Here is a 26,486-nt window from a genome sequence, read left to right as displayed (position 1 = left end):
GCGCATCTCTCAGTATCTCAGTCTTGAGGTGTTGTTATTCAGATTTGGACATTTCTGTAGCATTATTAAAATGAAACTTATTTGCTTCAAACAATCCAAGTGTGAGGCATCTTGATAGATAAGCATTACTGTATATGCAATTTTATGATTGAGATAATTGTTATTTAAATGTGGCCAGAACTTGCATCATTATTTCAGTTTTTTTTATTTTCCCTAAATGATCAGCATACTCGCCGGTATTGTTGCTTACGTATACAGTATAGAAAGGACGTTGTTGTACATCAGCCGAATCCAATTATACATATTAACATCTCAGATAATTGTTAGTAGGCCTCATGACGTCGAGGTGAGTCATATGATGGCTGGAAGTTACTCAGAGGAGGAGTGACGTGTTGTTTGCGACAGTTGGCTTCCTGGTGCGCTGTGTTTACAGTGATTTGAATTTTATGATAAGAGTACAGAATATAATTATCTAATCCTCCTTGAAGACCTTTGGGGACTGTGAGAGTCCAGCTCTCGAGTCGTTGAGTGGTCCGTATCTCCGATTTGCTTGCAGGGCTTTGGGGAAAAGGTCAGAAGCAGCAACTGATGAAAGACGGTTGTTCCACATGACAGACTTTCCTAATTGTTCAAAAATGAATTTGTGGCAGGAGCGAAAGGCGGCAGCAACAGTAGGGTGAGAGGAGTCTGGTTGTCTTAGAGGAGAGACGTGTCTCTCTGGGGTATCTGTCCTCCCTGACGCCGTGTGAGGACGGACGGGTGACCTTGAGAGTCCCTGAACATCCCATCATGTGTCCCTGTCAACCAGAACTGTTATAGCAGACTGCATTCATGTCAGATGGCTGTGTCTTGCTCTTGATGGACCAATTGGCCTCTAAATACAAATGTTTAAAGACATAACATCCATTACTCCAGGATGTTGATGAAGGGTGAAATGAAGGCTATGGAAAGTTCCAAACTTTCATAGCCTTCATTTCAGCCATTTTGTAAAATACCAGCCATGTATGCACTCAAGTCCTGCCTGAAAACCCCCCCCCCCCCTATAATATCCGTTTAGTCATCATCATTAGCTCAACAGATTTTGTTTTAGACATTGTGTGTGTGTGTGCATTCAGGTGCTCAGTATCTGAGTCTCCGTCTGTCTCTGTCTCATTCCTCCCTGTCTTTACACCGTGCACGCTCACTGTTATGTAACACGCCAGCCCAGTGCACAAGGATGAGACACGACTCAGATGGCACGTGGCAAACACATCGATCGATTCGAGGGACTGTTGATAAAAAAAAAGAAAGCATGACTGTCACAGATGCATTCGAGTCTTCAGGCTTGTTGTTGCTTCTTGTGTTTTGCTTGTTGTCCCTGAACCTGCCCTTACCAGCAGTCCTGTCAGTTCTCTTCTTCAGGCAAATCTAATTATGGCCCTCAATCTAGTCTCCCTCTTATACCAAAGGGGGCCGATGGTCCTTTGTTTCTGACAGCTTCCAGCAGCTCTGCCGTCAGATCAGGTGGTGACCTTGACGGGAGAACACGGCTCCGTATGTCACTGTCACTGAGGGCGGAGGGCCGGTTTTTGAAAAATGTTTTGCAGGGAAGGGGTGAATGACTGTAAGGGAAAGCATGCAGTTCATCTTCTCTATGTAACATCTTAACCTGAGGGTCCTCTTAGATGGTGTCATATTTGGGACAGAGGGCTGGCAGGCTGAGCTACGTCAAGCTGGGTGTCAGTGTACAAGGCCGGTGAAACGGATCGTTTTCAAGGAGAGGGGAACGAGACATAGAGATAGGAGGGAAGGAGAGAGGAAGTGAGGACAGGGATGAAATGTGCGACATGTGCAGGGATGCATGAGCACACTTGCTCTCCTTCTTGCTGCAGCCGGGCTCACTCAAATGTGTTTTTGCTGAGGGAAGACCTAAAGATGCAAAATCAGAAATACTACAGAGCTAATATTCTTTTTTCGAAGTCAAATCAGGCAAAAATAAAATGCTTTCCCGTACCACACCTGTGTATGTGTAATATAAGCAACATCTGTTCATTTGTTTGTGTTGAGCAAAGATAAACAATAAACAGAGACAAACAAATAAACTGCCATATTAACTCAAAAGTCACAGATGGCTTGTGAAGGACCATGGTATAAAGTAAATGTATTCTTAAAGAGCACGGATTACTGTGTAAGGGAGGGCTCTACCCAAATGCTTCCTTCATAACGTCGACATTCAAATTCTAAATGCTGCACTCTCTTTTCCTGCATGTGAATTTTGCATTTCTAATAACTCCTCAGAGAAAATACACCGATTAGATTTCATTACAAAAAGACTAACTTGGGCTGCCGGATGGCTCAGTGGTTAGAGTTGGAGGCCCAATGGCAGTGTCTGTTGCCTAGTAAAATGGTTTGAATCCCGACCCACCCGAAAACATTTCATTTTTTAAGGTCATTATCCCAAGACATAAGGACATACTCTCAAGATGAATTCCAAAACCTTATTAGAAATGTGAAGAGGGCATTGGACACATGAACCGTCACAGAAAGTCATGTCCTCCCACAAAGATCAGAGCTTTTCCTTTAGGAATGTTAACCTAATCTTTTGGATGTAAAATGGAACAAACTGAATTTAAGCATGGTGAGGAATACATGAGCAGGTTAGCAGATAGCATGGAGGTTGAGCCCCACGCCAAGTGTGTGTGTGTGTGTGTGTGTGTGTGTGTGTGTGTGTGTGTGTGTGTGTGTGTGTGTGTGTGTGTGTGTGTGTGTGTGTGTGTGTGTGTGTGTGTGTGTGTGTGTGTGTGTGTGTGTGTGTGTGTGTGTGTGTGGTGTGTGTGTGTGTGTGTGTGTGTGTGTGTGTGTGTGTGTGTGTGTGTGTGTGTCTCTCCATTATCCATTTACCAGAAGGGTTGAAAGAAGGGGGCTCTTTGAATGGCTGCTGTGGCCCTCACGGATGCAGATGCAGCCGCCCTGCCTGATGACTGGAGCTTCTGTGTTGAAGTGACTCTCCCCCTCTCACTCTGCCTCCCGCCCATCACCCCTCCCACCCTGCTTCCTGCCCCTCTCCCTGGCTCTGCTGCCTCTGCCCTGCTTCTCCTCGGCCTGCTGCTGCCACAGTTGCTGCCTGCCTGCTTCATGCGCTCTCCATCTCCCTTTGCTTTCTGCCTTTCCTCTCCTCTGCTCTCCTCTTTGCTCAGCTCCAGATTAGGACATTTTCAGTAGCTTTGCAGCAGTTTAGTCATGCGTAAAAAGGAAAAAGACTTCCAGTCCCTACATATATAGCAGGCATGTGTGGATGTCAACCTTGCTTGCTCTTTTTTCTAGCTTTGTGCATTCTGCTCATGTGTGTGCTTGTGCTTTAGGGCTATGTGTATTTGTTATGCATATGCAAACAACATATGTGTGTAAAGGCTGTCATGCTACCAATAACTGGGAGGATTCCATGTGTGTCATTCTGACTGACAATAGTGCTGACTGGGAATGTTTACAGAACATATATATAAGATATGAACATTAGGGTGAGGCTGCGGCTCTGACCTATAATAGTATCTGGGGAGTAAGATTATCTAATCGTGTCTAACTGTGCTGGCTTGTTCTGAGTTGTCTTTAGATCTCAGTCAAATTAATATCAGTGAGGTCATGTGACAGAACTGTGTCTCGTCCTCTGGGAAGTAAGGCTCTATAATCAGTGCGATGTTTCCTCTCTGAGATTTGTATGTTTTGTGTTAACATTTTTACACAAGCACCTTCTCTCTGTTAGAAGTGTGCAATTTACCTGCAGCCATGTGATCACCGTGAGGCCTTTTACTGTACGTCTCCCTCCCCCCCTTTTCCTCCCCCCTTTTCCTCCCCTCCCCCTTCTGACTCCACTGTCTCCAGCCTTCAGCCCTGAGCCGCCAGCTCGGCAGCGCTTAATGTAGTGAGGGCTGCCTTGTTAAAAGCACAAGGGCCCATATCACTGTATGGAGTCTCATTAAAGTTTCAAGCAAAGCGCCATGTTTTATTTAAACAATTACGAGGTTATCCACAGAAAGAGGCTTCCCGGCCTTTCTGGGTTCGGCGTTTCCTTCTCTTGAAACCACCAAAGCCGTTATGTACAGGATGGTGCTGAGTGACTGGGACAACATATGAACATTTGAAACATCCTGGCAGCTATTTCCACTCTGTTCCTCTGTGTTTCAGATCATTTCATGTGACAGAAAGTGCACAACTAACTCACAAATGAACTAATGCACAACATATCTTAACATAGTGTCTATATATGTATACAAGTTATGTATGCTGAACTATATGTATGCAGAGAATATACTTGCAATACATAAAATATGATGACATTTGTTTTTGATATGTATTTGTATGTAATTCAGTTCAGTTGGTAAATGTGTTAATCTTATATACAATGTGCATTTGGTTAACTTTCAATGTTTGTCTGATTAAGCCATTAATACTCTCTCTCCCTCTCTTTTCTTCTTTCCACAGACATTTATAGTACTAAATTCAGGGAAGACAATCTTCCGTTTTAGTGCCACATCTGCCTTGTACTTCATAAATCCTTTAAACCCGTTTAGGCGAGTAGCTATTAAAATTTTGATACATTCATATCCTTTGAAATGGTGTCTTAACAGCAGAGACAAAAGAGTTTCGTGTTCATTATTCATGATGATATGTTCTGTCGTTCTGCTATTGATGTTGTCTGTGACTGTAAGTAACTTCAGGAGGGGATAGATACAACTGCTGTATGGATGGAAACTAATAGTATGTCATTATGGAAAATAGCATACAGGAAGCCATTTTATCATTGGAAGGGAAGGCTAGCACAAATGATCCTTATCAGTAAACCAGGCGGGACCTCCTTAAGATCCTATTAGGATTTAGCACTGTGCCATCCATCACTGTACCCAGACCAGATATTTGGAGGTTGGACCTGTTCTTATAAAAAGAGAGCTGTCAAGTTACTCAAGAGGTGGAAGGAAGTCTGTTTTAGAAAACAAGCTGCTGCTGATTGAAGCAGAATTTCCATGTGGTTCAAGTATGCCTATTGATTTACCTCATCGTCAAACCGTTACAACAGGCTGCTCGGACACAAGTATAACAGAGCCCTCCCCCGACTAAGCCCTGCATTCATATGGGATACAAATGTCAGCCCCGTGTAAAACAATTTAGGAAAATCTAAATCTATCATTAAGAGCGACTTTTGTTTCTCCATATTATAAAATGTTAAAAATTCTCTTTCGCTCTAATGTTTGATAAATAAAAAGTTTTGTATTTCCACTATAAATGTACCATATCAATATTTCATGGGTAAAATAATGGTATTTGTGGTAGCGAGCACACCAAACCACCTCCTCTTAAGTGCTATAAGTAGGTCTCATGTCATTAACAGTTTACAAAGAGGGCTGTTAAGCTTCAATGGACCACAGCAATCACATTAGATACATACTTAAGCTACTAGTGATGTATTTCATTGTGTTTTACTTCTAAAACAAGGTTTATAATGTTTTTGTTTGCCGGTTTTATCCATATTTTCCTTAACTTGACCCTCACTCTTTTCAGCATGATCATTATGTGTACTATTTTGACCAACTGTATATTCATGACCTTTAGTGATCCTCCTGAGTGGTCAAAACAAGTAGAGTAAGTACCCATTTATTATATTTGCTCAATTGTATGAATGCATGATAACTGCTAGCCCCAGTTTGTTCCCCTCTCTTACATTGTAGCACAGAGCTGAACATCCAATTTTACAAAAGAAAATACTGAATGATCTTTGAAAAACCCAGAAGATACAAACTGGAGTTGCCAAATACTATCTCTAGAGAAACTGTTATAATTGTCTGTGATATACACATGTGTTAATTAAAAATGATATACTTGACAATTTACCTTACGTTAGCATCCCAAATGTATCCTGTGCCCTACGCTCCACTTTTTCATTACCTGCATGTGTCATCCGCTAATGGTGCAAAGATTTATAAGTGAGTGAGCTTTGATGCAGCCTGCTGAACTGATTCTGTCAACACGTTTTCCTTTCAGGTACACATTCACAGGAATTTATACATTTGAGTCTCTTGTAAAAATCTGCGCACGTGGATTCTGTATAGACGGGTTTACATTCCTCAGAGACCCATGGAACTGGTTGGATTTCATGGTCATTTCGATGGCGTAAGTATTTCTCTTATTATTATTATTAGTATGATGTTATTCTGACTTTCACTTGATGATGAAATTAAGTTACAGTATGTGAACAAATATTTGCATTGTTTTGTTAAAGAGGGTGGGTTAAGAAAGTGAGTGTTCAGTGCTACAGATGATTGTTCATCCTTCTGTCTTTTCTTACTCTCTGTCTGATGATAACTCATCTTCTGTGTTTTCTCCATTGATCCGAGACCTCTCTGGTCTTTCTCTTTGGGAGTTTAAGGTTTCCATCCGACACTCTGCGGCCTCCCTCATAACACCACACCCCAGTCCCTTTCTTAGGATTTATCTTCCTCCTGTCATCTAACTCTCCCTCTCATTCACCTTTTCTCTTTCACTCTGCAACATTCAATTTAAGGCCCCCGTCTACTGTTCATCACCCCCTATTTCTACTACAGATTTACCTGCCTCTACATGACCTCATTCATAAATACCCATTAATGATAAGCACCATGCAAAGTACATCTTCATAGTTTGTAGAGCGGTCACATAGGGCGTCTATGTGTCAACTTACCTTCCCACCTCATACTTTCATGTAAATAACGAGCTGTTGTTACTGTGGTTTGATCCTGCAGGTATATAACAGAGTTTGTAAACCTAGGCAATGTCTCAGCTCTGCGCACGTTCAGGGTGTTGAGGGCATTGAAAACTATTTCTGTTATTCCAGGTAAGACAGGATGGGGCGGGTGATGGTTGGGCGGGGTTGGTGTTAGGTGTGTGTGTCTTTCTTTCCTTTACCTTCCACCCTTCTCCTCAGTGGACAGGCTCTGTGAGTGGCGTCGTTTCCTCCTGGTTCGGTGGTGTTGTGCTCTTGGCGTGTGTGGTTATTGTCATCGTGTTTGTTCTGTGTGTGATCCTTCCCCTGTTTCAGATATATAACAGAGTTTGTGGACCTGGGCAATGTATCTGCGCTGAGAACATTCAGAGTTCTCCGAGCATTGAAAACTATCTCTGTCATTCCAGGTGAGACTCAGTTTAAACACTAAGGCTGATCCTCTCACCCTTTCTTTTCTACTCACTATTATTATGATTACAATTATGATTTAAGCAACAACAAAATAATTGGAGACAACCATTTTTTGATTTATTTTTCCTCCAAAATTATCAAAAATGGTACTAATACATTTTTGATAGGCTTTGCAGTCTCCTCTAGTGTCTGCACTCTCTTCTGCCCCAGTAGCACTCTCATTACGAGGCTTGTCTCCAAAGCAGCTGTGTTTCCCTTCAGAATTAGTTTTAACCCACTCCTCTCTTACCAGCTTTAGAAAAAACCCTGTTCTGTTACAAAGTAAATTATTGATAGAGTATTCTCATTTGAGGTTGAAAACCAGGTCGTTATACATGGTATATTAATCAGCTAAGAAAAGATCATGGCTTTTCAAATTTCCCAAAAATGTCTAGTTATTCTATTACAGAAGTGCAAGGAAAATTAAAACATCATTCATAGTTTGCACATTTATAACTAGTGATTGAATTGGATATAAACAAACCTTGTATGTTCATTTGAGAATTAGTTCTTAGGGAGATCCCACAGAATTCACCGATTATTTATGTATGAAGACTGCCAAGCCTAGTTTGTGAACATATCTCTTATGCTGCATGATGCTTTTCAGTCACTTGCTTTTACAATACTAGCCTACTAAGAGCTTGGCTGACAAATGGCATTGAAAGTTTGATTTGCCTTCTTTCGTTTTTAGTTTGATTATTGATTTTCTTTCCTCTCTCTTTTTTACGACCTCCTTGAATGATATACCACACTGAAAAAAGAGACGGTGTGCTTACATTTTAGAGGTTGGGCACACAGATGGGATGGTTGAATGACCTCTTGACCTTTTTTGAGTGACACTGACCACACATCCATCTATCTTTTGATAGAGTATGTGGAACAGATGTCGTGTTTACTCAAAAGAACTGCTGTGAATGGCTTTTTTTAAACCGCATATTCATTTGGAAATATGAAAAAGGAAATCCTGCAAGTGCAAACAAAAAGGGATGATTTGGATTGAAATTGTATTTAAAGGAATAGTTCAACATGTGCAAAATGAAATATGCTTACTCATTTTCTAGCATTTAGATGAAAATATTGATACCTCTCTCATGTCTAATTGGTTAATATGAAGCTACAGCACATAGCTGTTTAGCTTAGCTTACCACACAGTCTGAAACCAGAGGGAACAGTTAGCCTTCTTTTAACAAATAGTAATGAATACCTATTTTGTTCGATTTTTGCTAGACTAAAGCGCCAAATGTCAGTTTACAAGGGGTTACATGCTGGTCCATTTCTTGGCACTAAGCCATTGCCAGGCATTGGCGGGGGGGGGGGGGGGCTCCAGAAATGTACTGGTCCACCTGTAAAACGTAGAACTGTTGTTTTTACACTTTTGTCATTGTAAGGGTTAAACAAACAAAGCTTGAGGTGCTGATGGGTGGATTTTCATACCTTTTGGCTTAGCCAAGCTTACTGTTACAGTCCAGTCTTTGTGCTAAGCTTAGCTAACCAGCTGCTGGCTGTAGCTTTATATTTAAACAGACAGACATCAATATCAGTATCAATCCTCTCATCAAACTCTGTGCCAGAAATTGAATAAGCGTATTTCTCAAAATGTCAAACTATCCCTTTAATAATAATGAATGAAGGCCTGTAGCACTGGAGTGGGGAAAATGTAGCTCTTATAGTGTTGGTTTAGTTTAGCTGAAAACAATCAATGTGCAGTTGAGGGCATGATTTCGGAAGATGTGGATATTTTTTACGATACCCTACCTAAACTGAAATTGAAATAGTTTCTTAATGAGACTTGTCATTCATTCGAGATGAGAAAAGTAGTTTTTATATAATTGTTAGACACTGCAAAGTAATTGGAGTTTTTAGTAAGATGTGTTAGCCTACATTTAGAGCATATTTAACAAACAGTGTATACAGCTGGTAAAGCCCACTGTACCTGTAGAGAACAAACAGAAAAGATGGTGCTGGTCATCCTGCTTCCATGTTTGAGGTCCTTGTGGACTCATGTGAACGCTGCCAGAGGATGCTCAAGAAGGTAAACAGCTTTTATCTTGAGTGAAGGTGTGGATGAGACAGACTGCAGGGTCACGGTATGGGGATTCAGTGCTTTCCTGTTGACACCTTATACATACAGTTCAAGAAAGTGCCCACTCTGGCACTGGCGTTGAATTTCTCCTGTTCAGCCTTGGAGTTTAAATGACCTGCATGTGGTTTCCAGCCCCTTGCCTGTGCCTCTGTCCTTCTCATGGCCCCTCTTTGTGCTGCTGTGCTCTCCTTATGGATTTCCTCTCACTTTTCTACAGTCTTCCCCCTCTTATTCACTTTGTCCATCATTGGCAATGAAATACAAATTCCTTCCATTCAAAAACAGTCTCTTTGATATTTGATTTGACTTCTGAAAAAGATGGATGTCTGGATTAATCTGAAAAGAGTGGGAATGCTCCTAAATATTTCCTGTTTGTTTTGTTTCTAGAGATGTTATGTATGTCATCTGTCAAAGTGTATTACTAGCTAGATCTTAAAAAACAAATCTTGTCTTATTTATTTGAATAAATAAAACCCCTTTTTGTTGGATGTTTAGCACAGAAAATCAATGCAATATAATATATTAACTGTTAGATGTATTATAAAATTTTTAATTGACTTATTTAGTAACAAGATATTCCTTAAATAGTTAAAAACAATTGAATATTAAAGTACAGTCTTGCCACTCCCGGCTTTCGACCTTAATCCAGTCAAAAGCGTGATATTTCACAATGAATAAAAAGTATCCCTAAAAAGGATTACTAGATTGGCAGTATTAGTTTAAAAAACAGAACATTTGCAATTGAAGTAGATTCTCCAAATATTGATATCTGGGGCGCTTCTTCTCCTGCATCAGCTGTGTGTTTTGCTTACGTGTGTGTAAGGCCTGAAGACCATTGTGGGCGCCCTGATCCAGTCTGTGAAGAAGCTTTCGGATGTGATGATCCTGACCGTCTTCTGCCTGAGCGTCTTTGCTCTCATCGGTCTCCAGCTCTTCATGGGAAACCTGCGCCACAAGTGTGTGTTCTGGCCAATCAACATGACCAAGAGCTTCGATTGGAAGGATTACATCCTGAATGATAGTGAGTAGAGGCTAGGCTTCGCCAACGGTGAGCTGGCAGCAATCTAGGGGTATGAGTCAGCCCATATGCTACAACGACCAAACAATATGTCCTTTTGGCTGGTGATAGAAGAAAAGAAAAAGATTGTAAATGAAACTGCACAGAATTGTACATATTGTATGTATGAGCAGACATTTGAATAGATATACAGACCATTTCAGAATAAAGGTATGCTAGAAAAACGACTCATTATGCCTTTTTGTTTTTGCTTCAGCCAACTACTACTTCCTGCCTGGCCAGTTGGACGCTCTTCTCTGTGGGAACAGCTCCGACTCTGGGTGAGTTGCCTTCTCTGCCCTTCTCTGAATGTTGCTGGTCCTCACAGAGACCTGCTGTAGTTTCTTTATCTGCCTTAAAGGTCACCTATTATGCAAAATCCACATTTTCATGTCTTTTATACATAAACATGTGTCCCCTCTGTGTAAAGAGATTCTGAAAGTTTCAGGAAAAAAGATTCGCTCACTTTTTGTCCTGATCCATTTATATGAAAACCTGTCTGAAAATTAGGTTTTGGCCTCTTTATGATGTCATAATGTTTTTTTGGCTTGTGTAACCATTAGCCAATCACCAACCAAGGTAACCCCCCCCCCACACCTTATCACCTGAATCTCCTCCTAGAGCACATTGTGTTCTTTTTAACCAAATATCTCTCAGAGGGGCGTTGGGAGTGGCTCCTTATTTTCATCTAAAGTAACAGACAGAGAATCAGCACCTTTGAAACAGGGCTGAAACAGAGGGGATTATGGGATGCTTCAATAGAGTGTCACAGTGACGCGTCCTAAAACCCGGAAGTAAACTCCTTCCGGTTCCTTCGACAAAAACCAATGCAATTTCTCTATAGGACCGATCACGTTTTGTTCAGCCGGATAATATCCACATGTCTACCCTACTTTTATAATTTTCGAATCATAAATCTATCGATCATAAATCTATCGATCATAAATCTATCGATTAGATTTATGATTAGAAAATTATAAAAGTAGGGTAGACATGTGGATATTATCCGGCTGAACAAAACGTGATCTGTCTCTTCAATTTGTGTCACCCACAGACCTTATTTCGAGCTATTTTCCAAAATCCTATGGAGAAATTGCAATTGGTTGAACCGGACGTGGTAAAATGCTAACTTACTTCCGGGTTTTAGGACGCGTCACTGTGGCACTCTATTGGTGATCTGTTTGGTATTTAGAGCCAAACACTTCAGAGCATGTTTTGTATATATCTGAGACCTATAATATATTGATGAAAAACAGTATAATAAGGGACCTTTAAGTCAGATTACATTATTAAATATACAGTGCTGACTCATTTTTTGGGCCGGGTGCCCCTCTCCCTCTTCCTCTCTCATTCTCTCTCTTTTCTCTCCCTCCGCCTCTCAGCCGCTGCCCGGAGGGCTACACATGCATGAAAGCTGGGAGGAATCCAAACTACGGCTACACCAGCTTTGACAGCTTCGGCTGGGCCTTCCTGGCTCTCTTCCGCCTCATGACACAGGACTTCTGGGAAAACCTTTACATGCTGGTAAAGCTGATTTGTCAACGAGTTCAGCTTGTAACATAGGCTACAGCATATACAACACATACAACTTATCAAATATTACTTTCTAGAAACAGTAAAATAACATAGTGCTGCCACAATAATTAGTCCCTTCATTAATTGGTTATCATTCTTGAAATTCTAGATTTCTCAGTCATATAAATTATAAATATTGCGTCCTGTTGGAAGCAGATATCCTGTGAGACTTGGGTGCCCCTGCAGTGAAGCCTGAAACAAGCTGAGCTTCTCCACTGTTTCCTCGTTCTAGTGTGTTGTAACTCCACCTTTCAGACAGAAAATGGCGGATCATCCTGCCTTGATTCCCACTAGGCTCATCTGCATACTGTAGGCAGGCCACTTCTGTCCCACACAGAGCCTGTGGAGACACTCCTGCCTCCACAGGCGGAGGCTGAGTGGAAGGAAGGAGGCATGAAATATTAACGGCTCAGGATTACAGTATGGCCAATGAGGGAGATGAGATCTGATGGGAGCATTGCAGCTCATACTTCTATTTTTGCTCCCATCTTTGAAATTCAGCTTCTAGCTACAGGCTCGCACTGCTATTTTGTCCTGTGTCCTGAGATTAATGATAATGCAGCTTTGTTTAGAAAGGATGTTGAATTCTTATCTGTCAGATGTTCAGAAATGAAATGAAATTGATGTGTCAGAGCCAAGATCTTACTGTTCATACTTTAACCTGTCCACATGAGATTAGGTGATGTGTGGGACTAAAAGACAATGATTTGGACGGCTAATCGGTCTGTGCTTCTCGTTAGAAATGTTATGTTTTATTCACTTTCCAGAACTACATGTCAACACCATTCATAATTCATTTGTAATGGTATTTCACTTCTCTATGATAGGAGGCCCTGATGACAATAGTCTGCCTTTTAAAAGGACCAAAAGAGGTTATTTAGTGAGAACATAACATTCAAATTTGAGGTCCTTCTGCCTCTTGAATACCTATGGGGAATAAAACAAAAAAAGAAACATGTTTATTCACATATAGATGTACCAATACCCTGTAAAATGAAGGATGGCACTATGTTCTAAAAAAACAAATTCAAGATAAACCCCAAATAGTCTAATTTGTTCTGCTGTGCCTCTGAAGCTCAGGCTCCTCACTTCCTGTCTCCACGGGGGATAGCATCCCCTCCCATTTGAATACATAGTTTGGCTGTGTGCTGGTTGATTGAGTGTGCAGAGAAAGTAGGTCAAAATGCATATCTCATGACTCTCCCAGATGAAACATTCGGCTCATGCTGAGAACCGGGTATGAGATTATCCCTGTATATCTATTCATCAATGAATGAGATGATGGTAGAACTGATTTTAGCATGTTGGTACCTCTTCCAAGACACACATTTACATTTTTTTTGCAATTCAGCCTTTCCCCCACAAACAGCTGACTGTTTATTTCTGATGAGTCACTGTCAGAGATGTGAACCTGACTCTTGATGTTATGTATCAGATGTCATGAAGTCTCTCCCCCCCTCACCTCTGCTGCGCTGCCTCCCCACAGACGCTGAGGGCGGCAGGGAAGACCTACATGCTCTTCTTTGTGCTGGTGATCTTTGTGGGCTCGTTCTACTTGGTGAATCTGATCTTGGCTGTGGTGGCCATGGCTTACGAGGAGCAGAACCAGGCCACCATGGAAGAGGCTATTCGGAAGGAGGAGGAATTCAAGGCCATGCTGGATCAGCTCAAGAGACATCAGGAAGACGTCCAGGTCAGCCCTCCGCACGGACGGAGCACCACATTATTCCTTACTAATGTTGTATGATTGTTCTGACTTCCTTTGTGTGTTCTTTTTGCAGATGGCTGCCATGGCAACCTCTGCGGGGACAGTGTCAGAGGACGCGGTAGAGGACGATGGAGGAGGGCGTCTGTCATGCAGTTCCTCTGAGATGTCAAAGCTCAGCTCCAAGAGTGCAAAAGAGCGGCGCAATCGTAAGAAGAAGTGGCGGCAGAAAGAGCAGGACAAGGAGAAAGGCGACAGCGAGAAGTTTGTCAAGTCAGAGTCGGATGACGGCAGCAAGAGGAGCCGATTCCGGTTCCCTGATAATCGCCTCGGTCGAAAGTCTTCCATTATGAACCAGGTGAGGAAAAGAAGTATTAATGGCTGGATGCGTTTTGATAATCCTCCAATTTAGCAGAATTTAAAGGGGTAGATTTACATTTCTGTGTCTGACTCTTAGTGACTAGAATGTTTTTTTGTCAATATGATAAGAGAGGTTCATGGATTCTCTTGAGTCACTGGGACATTTCTGTGGAGGAACAACTTTTTAGTTTTTTAAAGGTCCCATGTCATGGCCATTTCTACTGATCATAATTCCATTGTTGAGGTCTACTAGAATAGATATAAATTGTGCAATGTTCCAAAATCACATTGGTTTCTCATACAGCATCTCTGTATAGTATGTGTATTCACTCTCTGTCCTAAACGGCTTGTTGGAGCTCCTGCCCCCCCCCCCCCCCCCCCCCCTCCCTATGAGCCCAGTAGCCGTCTGCGAGACAGCGAGACACAGCGAAACCCAGCCCGAAACCCAGCCCGAACACACACACACACACACACACCCGCAGCCTGGCTGGGAGTTTGTGTGTGTGCTCACACACCGACTCACAGCCTCGCCGCATCCCGCCGTCTCAGGGAGGAGAAATCGGCGGAGCTGCAGCTGAGAAAAGATTGAGTGTGGAAGTCCACGGATTGGTCCATTTGGACCAATCCACGGACTTAACGTAACGGCTCCGCGGACGTAACGTAACGGCTCCACGGATTGGTCCATTTGGACCAATGGGTCCATTTGGGTATGGGCACTTCACCATACCCAGGAAGAAAAACAATGGAAAAAGAGAAATCTCCACCGAGGCGTTCTGGGGCAGCATAGACAGGTCTTTTCTGTGTTACAGTTTTACTCGCTACAGGGTGTACTTTGAGGGTTTGTGACTTTGCAGACCGTTTACATGCAGAAAAACCTTCATAACACACAAGGGGACGGGTAATAACCAGAAAACCATGACATGGGACCTTTAAGAGGACTATAATTGACTGATTTAAGCTTAGACATTCTACTGTAGTATCTCCATTGTAATAGGTTGGTGGCAGACATCTCACAGACACAAATCCAACATATAAAAGTGTAACTGTGCATTTCTTGATAACACGTGGGTAAACTGACCCTTTAAGCTTTTTGAGGCTCATTGATAATTACTAAATCAAACCTTAAAACAAACATCTATAAAATCAGAGGCACATAATTAGAAGAGATGTGTTTTTTATACCCATTAATAAAATATAGATGCCAGTGAAAAAAATGATGCTTTATTAAATGTGGCTGTGTCGGTTTTGACTGTCCGACTGACTTTTCCAATTAAGAGTGCCCCTCTATTGTAGAGTACATAATGGTGTTGCATGAACTCGCATATAGAGGGGCATAAAGTGGCCAGAGATATAGAAACACATGTCCAGGTACTGAATTATTCACGGTGAACACACGAATGTTTCAAAGGGAGCAATCCTGCAGCTTTGCTTAGGCCTCACGAGGGCTCCACCCGCTCTTATGATGTGTTTTACAGTGCAGGATTACAAAATAAGATCAGGAGCACTGGCACAATGTAACAGAGGATTGTTCTAAAAGAAATGGGATTCCAGTTGAGATAGCATACCCTGTGTGCACTTTTAATAATATTTGGATCAATACTAGCAGCAGCCCAGATTGATGTTGTCATGACTCATGTTCCTCTCTATGTTATTTCAGCTGCCTACATCTCTGTCCTGTGTGTGTGACCTTGAATGTGTAGGGAATCACTGACCTAATTATGTAATTCCCTCCATTTATTAAGTCACATGACTGCTCTGGCAGAATATGCCTCCTTGGGGAAAAGGGTCCTGGTCGCATTACATTTCTCACACCCCACAGATGTTGCTTTCATCATGACCTCCGTAACTGATGACAAACAGCAGAAGAATGATGCTGCAATCAATTGTAATTCAGAAACGCCCTCTGCTACATCAATTACACAAATGTCTCCTCTCCTTGTCCTTCTTTTACCTCCAGTCCCTCCTCAGTATACCCGGCTCGCCTTTCCTGTCCCGCCACAACAGCAAGAGCAGCATCTTCAGCTTCAAGGGCCGTGGTAAGGACGTGGGCTCAGAGAACGAGTTTGCAGACGACGAGCACAGCACGGTGGAGGAGTGTGAGGAGCGCCGGGGCTCGCTGTTCAGCCCCTATCGACGGAACAGCTACAGCGGCTTCCACGGGAAGAGGAACAGCACGGTGGACTGCAACGGCGTTGTGTCGCTCATCGGCCGTGGGCCCGGTGGACGCCTTCTGCCTGAGGTGAAAATAGATAAGGCAGCTACTGACGACAGTGTAAGGAAGTCTATGAGTAGTCCTATCTAGGCATGGCCCCTCTCTCGTCCATTTCTTTTCTTCTTGCTCTCTATCTACTAGTCTGTCATCTTTGCAAGTTCGTATGTATCTCTTGGCTAAGCACTCGCGCCTCCCCTCCCCCAGCCCCTGCAGTGTATGCTGCCCTCCGACAGTAGGCAAAGGATGGAGAAATAAATACATTTGAATAGTGAATATGCTATAGCCAACCCTGTATCTGATAGGTTAGTGAAACTGGGTCTATCAGTGAATTCCAGGCAATTTTGTTGTTTGATTTGATCGATGAATGTCAATGTTTTGAATGTTGATATCAAATTATTCATTTATATATACACCTAACCCACACTATTTTACAGGCACTAGTCATACAGACACGATTCGATTATTATTCTGCTCCCCATTTGCCCGTAAGATTTTGGCACATATACAGAAGCCTGATTCATATTTAATGCACAAACTAAAGCTTTGTGGGACGTCATTAAGTTCCTGTGTAACACACTCTAGTAATACGACTCAATATGTGATAACAAACAGCATATAACGATGCTCTAGTGTGTTGATGTGTTCCTCCTCCAGGCATCCTGGTCCTATGCTAGCCTGTGTGGGTAGATCTTCAGTAGGAGGCGGAGGGAACAGAGGGGACCAGCATTAAAGCAACAGACATTTTTTAACTGCTTCCCTAATACACTGTTAATATCCTAAAGCAGATACAGAAGTTACACTTACTATCCTATCAGGCCTTCCTTATTAATATGTAATTTAAGAAAGACGGAGGGCTGGTGTCCTTGTGTGTCTTAACCTTTCTCTGTTTACCAAAAACTCCCTGGTCAACATTAGTGAATTAGTTGTGTCTTATTCTAGTTAGCATGGTGAATCTAAACCCTAAATTAGAACAAGCATGAACAAGTAGAACAATGGCTATGGTGTCTGTAATTTCCTCTCCTTCTCTTTGACTTGGAGCATGCTCATGCATGACAACCGGATTGATCTGAACTCTTTAGAAACTATTAACAATGCTCCTGACTTGATTGTTGCAATATAAGTTGTATGGTTTCAAAGTAGGAAGATAAAGTAACATCAATTTGCAAGTCACTTAAAAAATTGCCAGATTTGGGAGACATCTTGTAAAATAACCTAATGATTATATTGCAATGGCAGCAAAGCCTCCATTATTGCATGACAGGACTGAAAATGCATTCATGCAGAAGCAATTCTCCTTGCACAATATCGCACAATCCATTTATTATTTAATCTGGATGAGCTAATTACATTCAAACACAATTAGGTCAAGTAGCCCTAGACCACTGCTCCCACTTTGGCTGAGACCTGCATGCCTTTACAGCATACACACATATTCCTTGAAACCAGCATTGATATAGAAAAGACTGAAACATAACCCCCACTTCAAAAATCTGATCATCTACTACTTTTTCCTGCCAATGCTGTTGCACTTCCCTCCGCCGACCACCGGTGGTGATGTGGGATGGTGTTCATGTCCTCTCCATGGGTGCTTGATTCTTCCTCTCCCCCTGACAGCCGACTACTGAGGTTGAGGTGAAGAAGAAAATGTCGGGCTCCCTGATGGTGTCTGTGGACCAGCTCAATACCTCCTTTGGGCGGAAAGAGCGGGCCAACAGTGTCATGAGCGTCATTACCAACACACTAGTGGAGGGTACTGCCACTTTAACCCAGCTATTTAACATGCTCTCTCATTATTCTTTAACTAGGGCTGCTCTCATTGGTTGATTAGTTTGACATGAATTTCCTGCTTATCTGCTTTGCATATCCAATAGTACCAGATACATACAATGCATACAATTTTATTATCATTTGATACCATTGCATGTGTTATGCTCATGCACGCAAGTATGTTTGGTTTTGATGTGTGATCCGCGCTATGTCTTTAGAACTGGAGGAGTCTCAGCGCAAGTGTCCGCCATGCTGGTATAAGTTTTCTAACACATTCCTGATCTGGGAGTGCTCCCCCAACTGGATTAAGACCAAGGAGATTATGAACCTGATTGTCATGGACCCCTTCGTGGATTTAGCCATCACCATCTGTATCGTCCTCAACACCCTCTTCATGGCCATGGAGCACTACCCCATGACCCCCGACTTTGAACACATGCTGTCTGTAGGCAATCTGGTGAGTGGCGTCTTTTTGTTCTTTTAAAAAGGATACTATTTTTTGCAGGTTAAGAATCGTCTCTGCTTCTTCTTTGCAGCTCATAGAGATGTTATTTTTGGAACTGTAATTGGCAGCTCTTTCATTGCAGATTCAAAGATGAAAGGATGGGAAATAAACATTCTCTACACCCTGCTGTGACCTTGTATCCATGAATTTCTCATTCTTCCCATGCACATGTTCCCTGTCTACTCCTGTTATCTCTCTTTCTCTCCTCTGCTTGTGTGGAGCTGCTGTTTGCTTCAGTGGGACCAGCCTGCCTCTGCAAGTTGGCTGACTGGTGGGAGGCCTGCATTCATATTTCATGCAGCCTGATCGATGAGCTCTGAAATAGTGCCTGAATAATGGCTTGGATAACTCGACCTGGCCATTTTAGCTATGAGCCTTTTCAAGAAACCTGATTAAACTTGAACTCTGGCACTGTGATTATTGTTTTACTTTTCAGTATCACTTTTGTTGTGTCAGCGTCTCTGTTAAAAAAATATCACTCGTCACCGGCTTAGCTTCAATATCAGGATACATGTATTTATTATCCTTGCAATAATGGAAGTAGTCATCACATACAGAGCTGCATGGGACAAAATTGTTCCCCGAATATTGTCCTTCACATGCCTTATATACAAGACAGGGTGTTACAGTGACAAGATGCAGGAATACCGGTTCAAAGCAGTATTCTGGCCTTAGTTCAGATTAGCTAAGGCCTGCGTAAGCAATAAACATGACAGTCATGTGCCTATCTCTCTAGGGGCTGAATTATCATGTTAATCGTTGTCACATAGCTATCATATGCCTAAAACAATGTGTCCTGACGCTCTTCTAGGTAATCATACATCCGGTTACGTACACAGCTACGTAGGGCCTTTATTATCATGTGCTACTCTGATATTAGAAGAGTACATTCAGTATTTTCCCAACAGTCTCAAACTGAGATGTAACACAAATGACAGTAATTACTAAACTGTAGATCCATGTACAATGTGAGACAGTTATTACTCTGAACAGCATTGGGAATTAATTACAGTACAATGTATTTTATTATTTTTTTTTTTTTTCACTGATCTGTATTAGTCCATGCCACATGAGTCAAAGCATGCACAAAAGAGTTTATGCTTAACTTGTTATTTGTTGCACTATTTCCGTAATACCAGGGCGCAAACCATTACCAGTGGGCTCCATGTTGAGATCTGTGTGGAGTTAATCCCTCTGCTCTGTATTTAGAACCGAGAACCTTTTAACATCTAAAATGCACAACTCACATAGTAGATATTACTAAATATCACCCACCATGCTTCAAATCCATTTTTGTTCCAATCTGTTCCCTTTCCTTCTTGCCAGGTGTTCACAGGGATCTTTGCAGGAGAGATGCTTTTCAAGCTGATGGCTATGGACCCGTATTACTACTTCCAGGAGGCCTGGAACTGTTTTGACGGTTTCATTGTGACGCTGAGTTTAGTGGAGCTGGCTCTGGCCGACGTGGAAGGCTTGTCTGTGCTGCGGTCATTCCGATTGGTAAATACTCATTGTAGTTCGTCGAGTCAGCATCTTGTAAATGTTGTTGTTCAAGTTAACTTGATTTACTGTGTGTTCTTGCAGGATTCAAAGCTGTATATACTGTTTTTACTTCACAAAATTGAAGCAACAAGTAAGTTAAGCTTAAATGTTGTGACTAGATTTCTTCACCTCTTTCCATCAACCCCATTTCTAGCTGAGAGTGTTTAAGCTGGCCAAGTCATGGCCCACCCTCAACATGCTGATCAAGATCATTGGTAACTCGGTGGGAGCCTTGGGAAACTTGACTCTGGTGCTGGCCATCATCGTCTTCATCTTTGCCGTGGTGGGTATGCAGCTGTTTGGCAAGAGCTACAAAGACTGTGTGTGTAAGATCAATATTGAATGCGAGTTGCCCCGCTGGCACATGAACGACTTCTTCCACTCCTTCCTGATCGTCTTCCGGGTGCTGTGCGGTGAATGGATTGAGACCATGTGGGACTGCATGGAGGTCGCGGGTCAGGGCATGTGTCTCCTCGTCTTCATGATGGTCATGGTCATCGGTAACCTGGTGGTAAGTGTCCATATTGGGTGTGCAGGTTTTTCTTTTGTTTTCTTAAAGGTCACCTATTATGCAAAATCACTTTTTCATGTTTTTATACATAAACATGTGTCCCCTCTGTGTAAAGAGATTCTGAACGTTTCAGGAAAAAAGATTCGCTCTCTTTTGGTCCTGATCCATTTATATAAAAACCTGTCTGAAAATGAGCTGATCAGATTTTGGCCACTTTATGATGTCATAATGATTTTTTGGCTTGTGTAACCATGAGCCAATCACCAACCAAGGTGACACCCCCCACCTTATCACCTGAATCTCCTCCTAGAGCACCATTGTGTTCTTTTTAACCAAATATCTCGCAGAGGGGCGTGGGGAGTGGCTCCTTATTTTCATCTAAAGTAACCGACAGAAAATCAGCACTTTTGGAACAGAGGGGTTTATGGGATGCTACAGTGCACGATCTGTTTGGTTTTTCAGGCCAAACACTTCAGAGACATGTTTTGTATATACCTATAATATATTGATGAAAAACAGTATAATATGGGACCTTTAAACCCATTTTTCAGGGATATAATGTGGTCAGACTGTGGTAAAACTTGGCACTCTACTTCCAGTTACTGATTCTCATCTTCTCATTTAAAGGTGTTGAACCTGTTTCTTGCCTTGCTGCTGAGCTCTTTCAGCGCCGACAACTTGGCTGCAACAGATGACGACGGTGAGCCCAACAACCTGCAGATTTCCGTAAAGCGTATCAAGATAGGCATTGCATGGTTTAAAGCAAAGATGCGCATAGTGGTGGCCAGTCTGCTGAAGAAACCACAGATGGAGGACGAGCATAAGCCTTTGGACGACATGTATGACAAGAAGCTGAACTGCATTGCTAACCACAGCGGGGTGGACATCAACCGTGACCTGGACTACGCCAAGAATGGTAACGGCACAACCAGCGGTATAGGCAGCAGCGTGGGGAAGTACATGATCGATGAGGACCACATGTCATTCATCCACAACCCGAACCTGACCGTCTGCGTGCCCATCGCTGTGGGAGAGTCTGACTTTGAGAACCTGAACACAGAGGACTTCAGCAGCGAGTCGGAGAATGAGAACAGCAAAGAGGTCAGTTCCAAGAATACATATATATTATTTAATTCCAATAGTTTCCACGGTAATTGAGGCAAGGATAAGAATACAACTAGCATTTCTAAGAACTAATTAAATCCTTAACTTTTGCTTTTAAAATAACAAAATGTAAATACTAAATGTGCCACGTGTTGTTTTTTTATTCCTCAGTTACTCTACACCGTGTAAGCTCTCAGGGCTATACATCTATGAGTGTTGCTAAATTATCTGCAGTGTTCAGAAACTAACATAACTCCATTATTCAATAAATTCATCTAGAGTGGCTGGAGCAGGCATGCAATGTGGATGAAATGGATATCTGATGACTTTGTCTTTTGACAAAATTGCATTTAGAAGAGTTTCAGAGGCGATGATCTGCCATTTGATATTCCATTTCAGTGTTCATGTGGATGATAAATGATGTTCAGGATTGTTTTATTGTCCATCTCAATATGGGAAAACCCCTCTGAGATCAAAAAGTAATCAAAGATGTTTCCGCTTTTAAGAACTCCGCAAACAGAATTTGGAAATAACATATAATGGACATTTCCTGTTGTGTCCAGACCGGTTTAGCTTAGATTCCTGAAACTGAAACGTTGTTCAAGTGTTTCTGTATGTGTCTGGATCTGTGTAAATGTGTGCTCACATGTCTGTGTCTCTGCAGATGGATGACACCAGTTCTTCGGAGGGCAGCACCATCGACATCAAGCCAGATGTGGTGGAAGAGGTGGTGGTGGAAACTGTGGAGGAATACTTGGATCCAGACGCGTGTTGGACAGATGGTGAGACCAGTGCTCACATGACACACATTACCTCCACTCCACAGCACAGACACTCCCGTGGGCTCATTGAGAACGATAGGGGGGTGATAGGGGGGGAAGGACAGTTTCATTATGAAGAGTCACTCAGCCATGAAGACTCAATCTATTTATCAGTCTGTCCGTCTATTTATTTATGACACACACTCTTATACATAACTACATAGAACTTTACATATTTTATCTCTTTATTCATAGATAAAGCTTAGGTTTTTTTGTTTAGTTTACGAAAATCATGAATATTATTTATTTTTTATACAGTAGGGGCAAGAAAACATTTTGGATAATAATTCAGTATTGAAGATGTATATGATGCATAATAGAAATCTTAGGATATGATACCAAAACATTTTAGCTAAGTTTGATTAACCAAGCCACTTATTCAACCTTCAAAACAAAAATTAGACTTAACTGCTTGAAGAGGTATAGAAAATACTTCCACTCTGAGTAAGCAGAAAAAATGGTGTTCTCAAAAACCCAAATATCCATTTAAAGACTGGAATTTGGACAACATTCTAGACATAGGGCTGTAATTTATCTAACTATCAAATGTTGTCTTTCCTTCTGTGTGCCCCCAGGTTGTTTGGCCAAGTTTAAGTGCTGTGTGGTTGACATTTCTACGGGCTGGTGGAAGAAGTGGTGGTACCTGAGAAAAACCTGCTACCTGATAGTGGAGCACAACTGGTTTGAGACCGTCATCATCTTCATGATCCTCCTCAGTAGCGGTGCCCTGGTAAGGAGGCCTACTACAGGCCTATATCTTAAAAAATTAAGCAACATAAACAGTTATAAAAATGTAAGAGCGTCAATGATAAGAAACGGGTACAAATATTATTTTAAAAAGCAATGCGTTCTACACAAAGAAGTGGCTAAAAGAGCCACGTTAGAAATACTTAATGATATACGTATATTTTATGGAAATGTTTAATTTTCTTGCAAAGTCAAATGAGATTTTCTTTTCTCCATATTTGGACCAACTGAGTAAATTTATAATATAAGTTCAGACTTAAAATTACTAGAATAAATGATTGAGAATATAATGGGATTTTCTGGATTTCTATCACATCTAACCGCTCACTGTTTATTACATTTCTTTTGAGGGGGGTGTAATATCTACATTGAAAGCTTCCAATGTTCAATTATAAATTATTGAACTCTTACTGACAGTAATACTGATAATTGTGACAGCACAAATTATATTAAAATTCAAACGAAACACACATTTTACTGACAGGAGAAAACCAAAACTGTATTAAGATTGAATGAAGATGATTAATTTAAAATAGAGGTGTGTATCTGTAGTATATCGGTGGTGCGGTCAGTTTGGTTTCTCTGTCTCAGTGCTGCTGGGTTGGGGGAGGGGCCAGGAGCGCCTGTGATTAATGGGTTGTACCATTTATTAAACAGGGGTTTTATTTCTGGGGATGGAGTGGGTTCTCACGCATGTCAAATGCTACAATAAAAGAGCTGCAAATCTACACCAGCTGTGGAGTTAAATATATCATACAGAACAGATTTATTTTGTATCCAGTAAATCAATGTTACTGATCAGCGATGAGCAGGCTGTAGTGGTGAATACAATTTCATTAGTGGAATCATAAATCATTAGGAGTGTTTTTTCCTTTGAATCGTTTGTCATGGCTGATGCATGGACCTGTTTCTTCACAGGCTTTTGAAGATGTGTACATCGAGCAGAGGAAGACCATTCGGATCATTTTGGAGTACGCTGACAGGGTTTTCACCTACATCTTCATCCTGGAGATGTTGTTGAAATGGGTCGCCTACGGTTTTGTCAAGTATTTCACCAATGCTTGGTGTTGGCTAGACTTCTTCATTGTGGATGTAAGTCCAGCTCTTGTTTCCTTTACCTTGTGATGTAGACTAAAGTAGAAACAATTATTCGGTCCTCAACCACGCCCTGGTCCAACAGCAACACAAGATAAACAAAGTCTATTAAGCAGCAGAGCTTAGGCTAATTTATGCTGTAACAATTGGATTATAATACATGATGTTTTTATAATTCAAAGTGTTGCCCTATTGTTGTCTGTTGGGTGTGGTTAGGTTTAATTGGTAAGTTTATTAAATGATTACCTGCTGAATGGCATGCATTAGGTGAGTGGGGCATGTTGTCTACAATACATTCTCTCTATATTTTGATTTATTCTTGCTATTAGGTCAGTGTTTTGCAAGACTCTTCTGCAGTCTGTCCATTTACAGTGCACACATGCCCAAATCACCTTTTACATTTCCATCAAGCAAACTCCCTGTTTTTCTTTCTTGGTGTATCACTCTGAGATGCTTGAGTATGTACAACAATGGTTTGCTTGTGAATTAAAGCACTTTCTCTGGTGCGCCACAAGCAACAATCTGTGTCGTCTATTTACCTTGGTGGTGCAGACACCAGTTTTACTGTTTTTAGGCAGATTTAGTAGAAATTGGTAACATTTGATCAACACGCTATTTAAGCATGAATGCTAACACCTATTAGAATCAGCAAACCAATAACTACGCTCATTGTTTATATTCAAGTCATGCTCAGAGCAATGGGACGTGCCAAAGATGTGTCTATGTAAATGTGTCTTCGCCTGTGTCTCTAAACCTGTACGATGTTTGATATTTGCCTTTGTCCTCTCTCTCTCTGTGTACTTCTCTGCTCCTTGTGTCAGTCAAGATTGAAAGACCGAAACAGGGGAATTTCTTGAATCTATTCTTTGGTAGTTATATATATTACCAGGTTTAGTCTTGTTTACTATAAACACGACATGACCTTAAACTGTGAGCGATTTCAGTGAGGATTCAATGTGGGGAAGACATGAGGGAACCATTTTCATAGATAGAAGGGTTACACATTTGATTTTTTTTATAAAAGCTGAATAAAGGAGTAATCTGCATTGAGTGGCAGCATTTGGATAGAATAAGAATTCCCCTGATTTCTGACTTTCTCCTTGAACTAACCACCTTTCTGCAGTGTCCAGCCAATACCCGTGAATGGACTCCTATCAATGGCTAAAGGTTGCCATGTTGAATCATTAACAGCTCCTTTATCTCAGATCTCTTGCAACAAACATACATTAATGATATGCCATAAACAATATACAATTACTCAAAATGACACATAATTATATTAAGACACTTCCAAAAGATTCCGTGTACAGCTATTTTTAAACCATATTTTAAAGGTAACAGCACACATAGAGTTTATCATACCACATTGTACTGATTCTGGTTGTTGCCATTGTAGCCTCCCTCCCTGTAGGTGTGTTGTGAAGCCCAACACTTGGGACGGTGCGGGACGCCACGTTCCCCAAGTTGTGAACATGTCACAGAGAGTGGCATCCCTCCTTCCCCTCCTCCCCCTCCTCCTCTCGTTCCCTCTTGAAATGGTAACCTCAGGAATGTGGTGATATTGTGCTGAGATGTAATGATGGTGGGTGACAGGCGCCCAGCGGTAAGTTTGGTCTTCACTAGCGCTCCCCCTCCAAAAAAAAAAAGAGCGACTTGTTGAGTCTGGGTTGTGTTGTGGCCTGATTGTGCCTCGTGTGTTGTTGGGTGAAACCATTGCCATGGACTCAGAAAGGGGGGGCACCATCATTAGACCGGCCTGTTTCTTTCTCTCAGTGTGTATGCGCCCCACTCTTTGTGTGAGTGTGTTTCTCCTCATTTCCCTTGTGTTACTGCATCTTTCTGTTGCCCATCTGATTAGCCTTCCTGATTTCTTTATAAGAATGTTTTGTATATTGTTATGTTTTTATAATGTAATGTTAAAGTTAATTTTTTTTTAAAGATGAGTTTATTAAAAACAAACTTTAAGGCATAGCTATGTAAGCACAACATCTGCTATTTAAAAGGAAAATGATTATATATTTAATAATTACCTCACATTGTACAAACAAGTATTCATATTGTAGAGGGAATAACCCATAAGCATTTCATATTAGCTGTTTGAAGTGATGACGCAGCTAGGGTTAGTAAGTATTGTTTAATAGTGTTCATGGTGTTTTGTGTGGATGTGAGGATGATAGCTGTCATACTCCATTCATTTTTCTTTTTACTCAGATTATTATCAT

At 41.5% G+C, this 26,486-nt stretch overlaps 1 protein-coding gene across 1 annotated transcript in view; it reads left to right on the top strand.

The window, feature by feature from the left end:
* Positions 1–26,486, top strand: part of scn8aa (sodium channel, voltage gated, type VIII, alpha subunit a) — a 43,746-nt gene that overhangs the window by 3,698 nt on the left and 13,562 nt on the right. The window contains exons 3-20 of the mRNA XM_034145492.1: positions 4,459–4,577; positions 5,524–5,613; positions 6,013–6,141; positions 7,046–7,137; positions 10,087–10,284; positions 10,538–10,601; positions 11,703–11,844; positions 13,382–13,588; positions 13,677–13,958; positions 15,918–16,199; positions 17,787–17,922; positions 18,158–18,396; positions 19,771–19,944; positions 20,141–20,497; positions 21,125–21,598; positions 22,266–22,383; positions 22,998–23,152; positions 24,088–24,261. Coding sequence (XP_034001383.1) covers positions 4,459–4,577; positions 5,524–5,613; positions 6,013–6,141; positions 7,046–7,137; positions 10,087–10,284; positions 10,538–10,601; positions 11,703–11,844; positions 13,382–13,588; positions 13,677–13,958; positions 15,918–16,199; positions 17,787–17,922; positions 18,158–18,396; positions 19,771–19,944; positions 20,141–20,497; positions 21,125–21,598; positions 22,266–22,383; positions 22,998–23,152; positions 24,088–24,261 — 3,432 coding nt within the window. The remainder of the gene's footprint in view (positions 1–4,458; positions 4,578–5,523; positions 5,614–6,012; positions 6,142–7,045; positions 7,138–10,086; positions 10,285–10,537; positions 10,602–11,702; positions 11,845–13,381; positions 13,589–13,676; positions 13,959–15,917; positions 16,200–17,786; positions 17,923–18,157; positions 18,397–19,770; positions 19,945–20,140; positions 20,498–21,124; positions 21,599–22,265; positions 22,384–22,997; positions 23,153–24,087; positions 24,262–26,486) is intronic.

This window comes from Trematomus bernacchii, unplaced genomic scaffold (assembly GCF_902827165.1).
Source record: "Trematomus bernacchii unplaced genomic scaffold, fTreBer1.1, whole genome shotgun sequence".
Taxonomy (NCBI): domain Eukaryota; kingdom Metazoa; phylum Chordata; class Actinopteri; order Perciformes; family Nototheniidae; genus Trematomus; species Trematomus bernacchii.
This window is presented reverse-complemented; position numbering and strand designations above follow the sequence as displayed.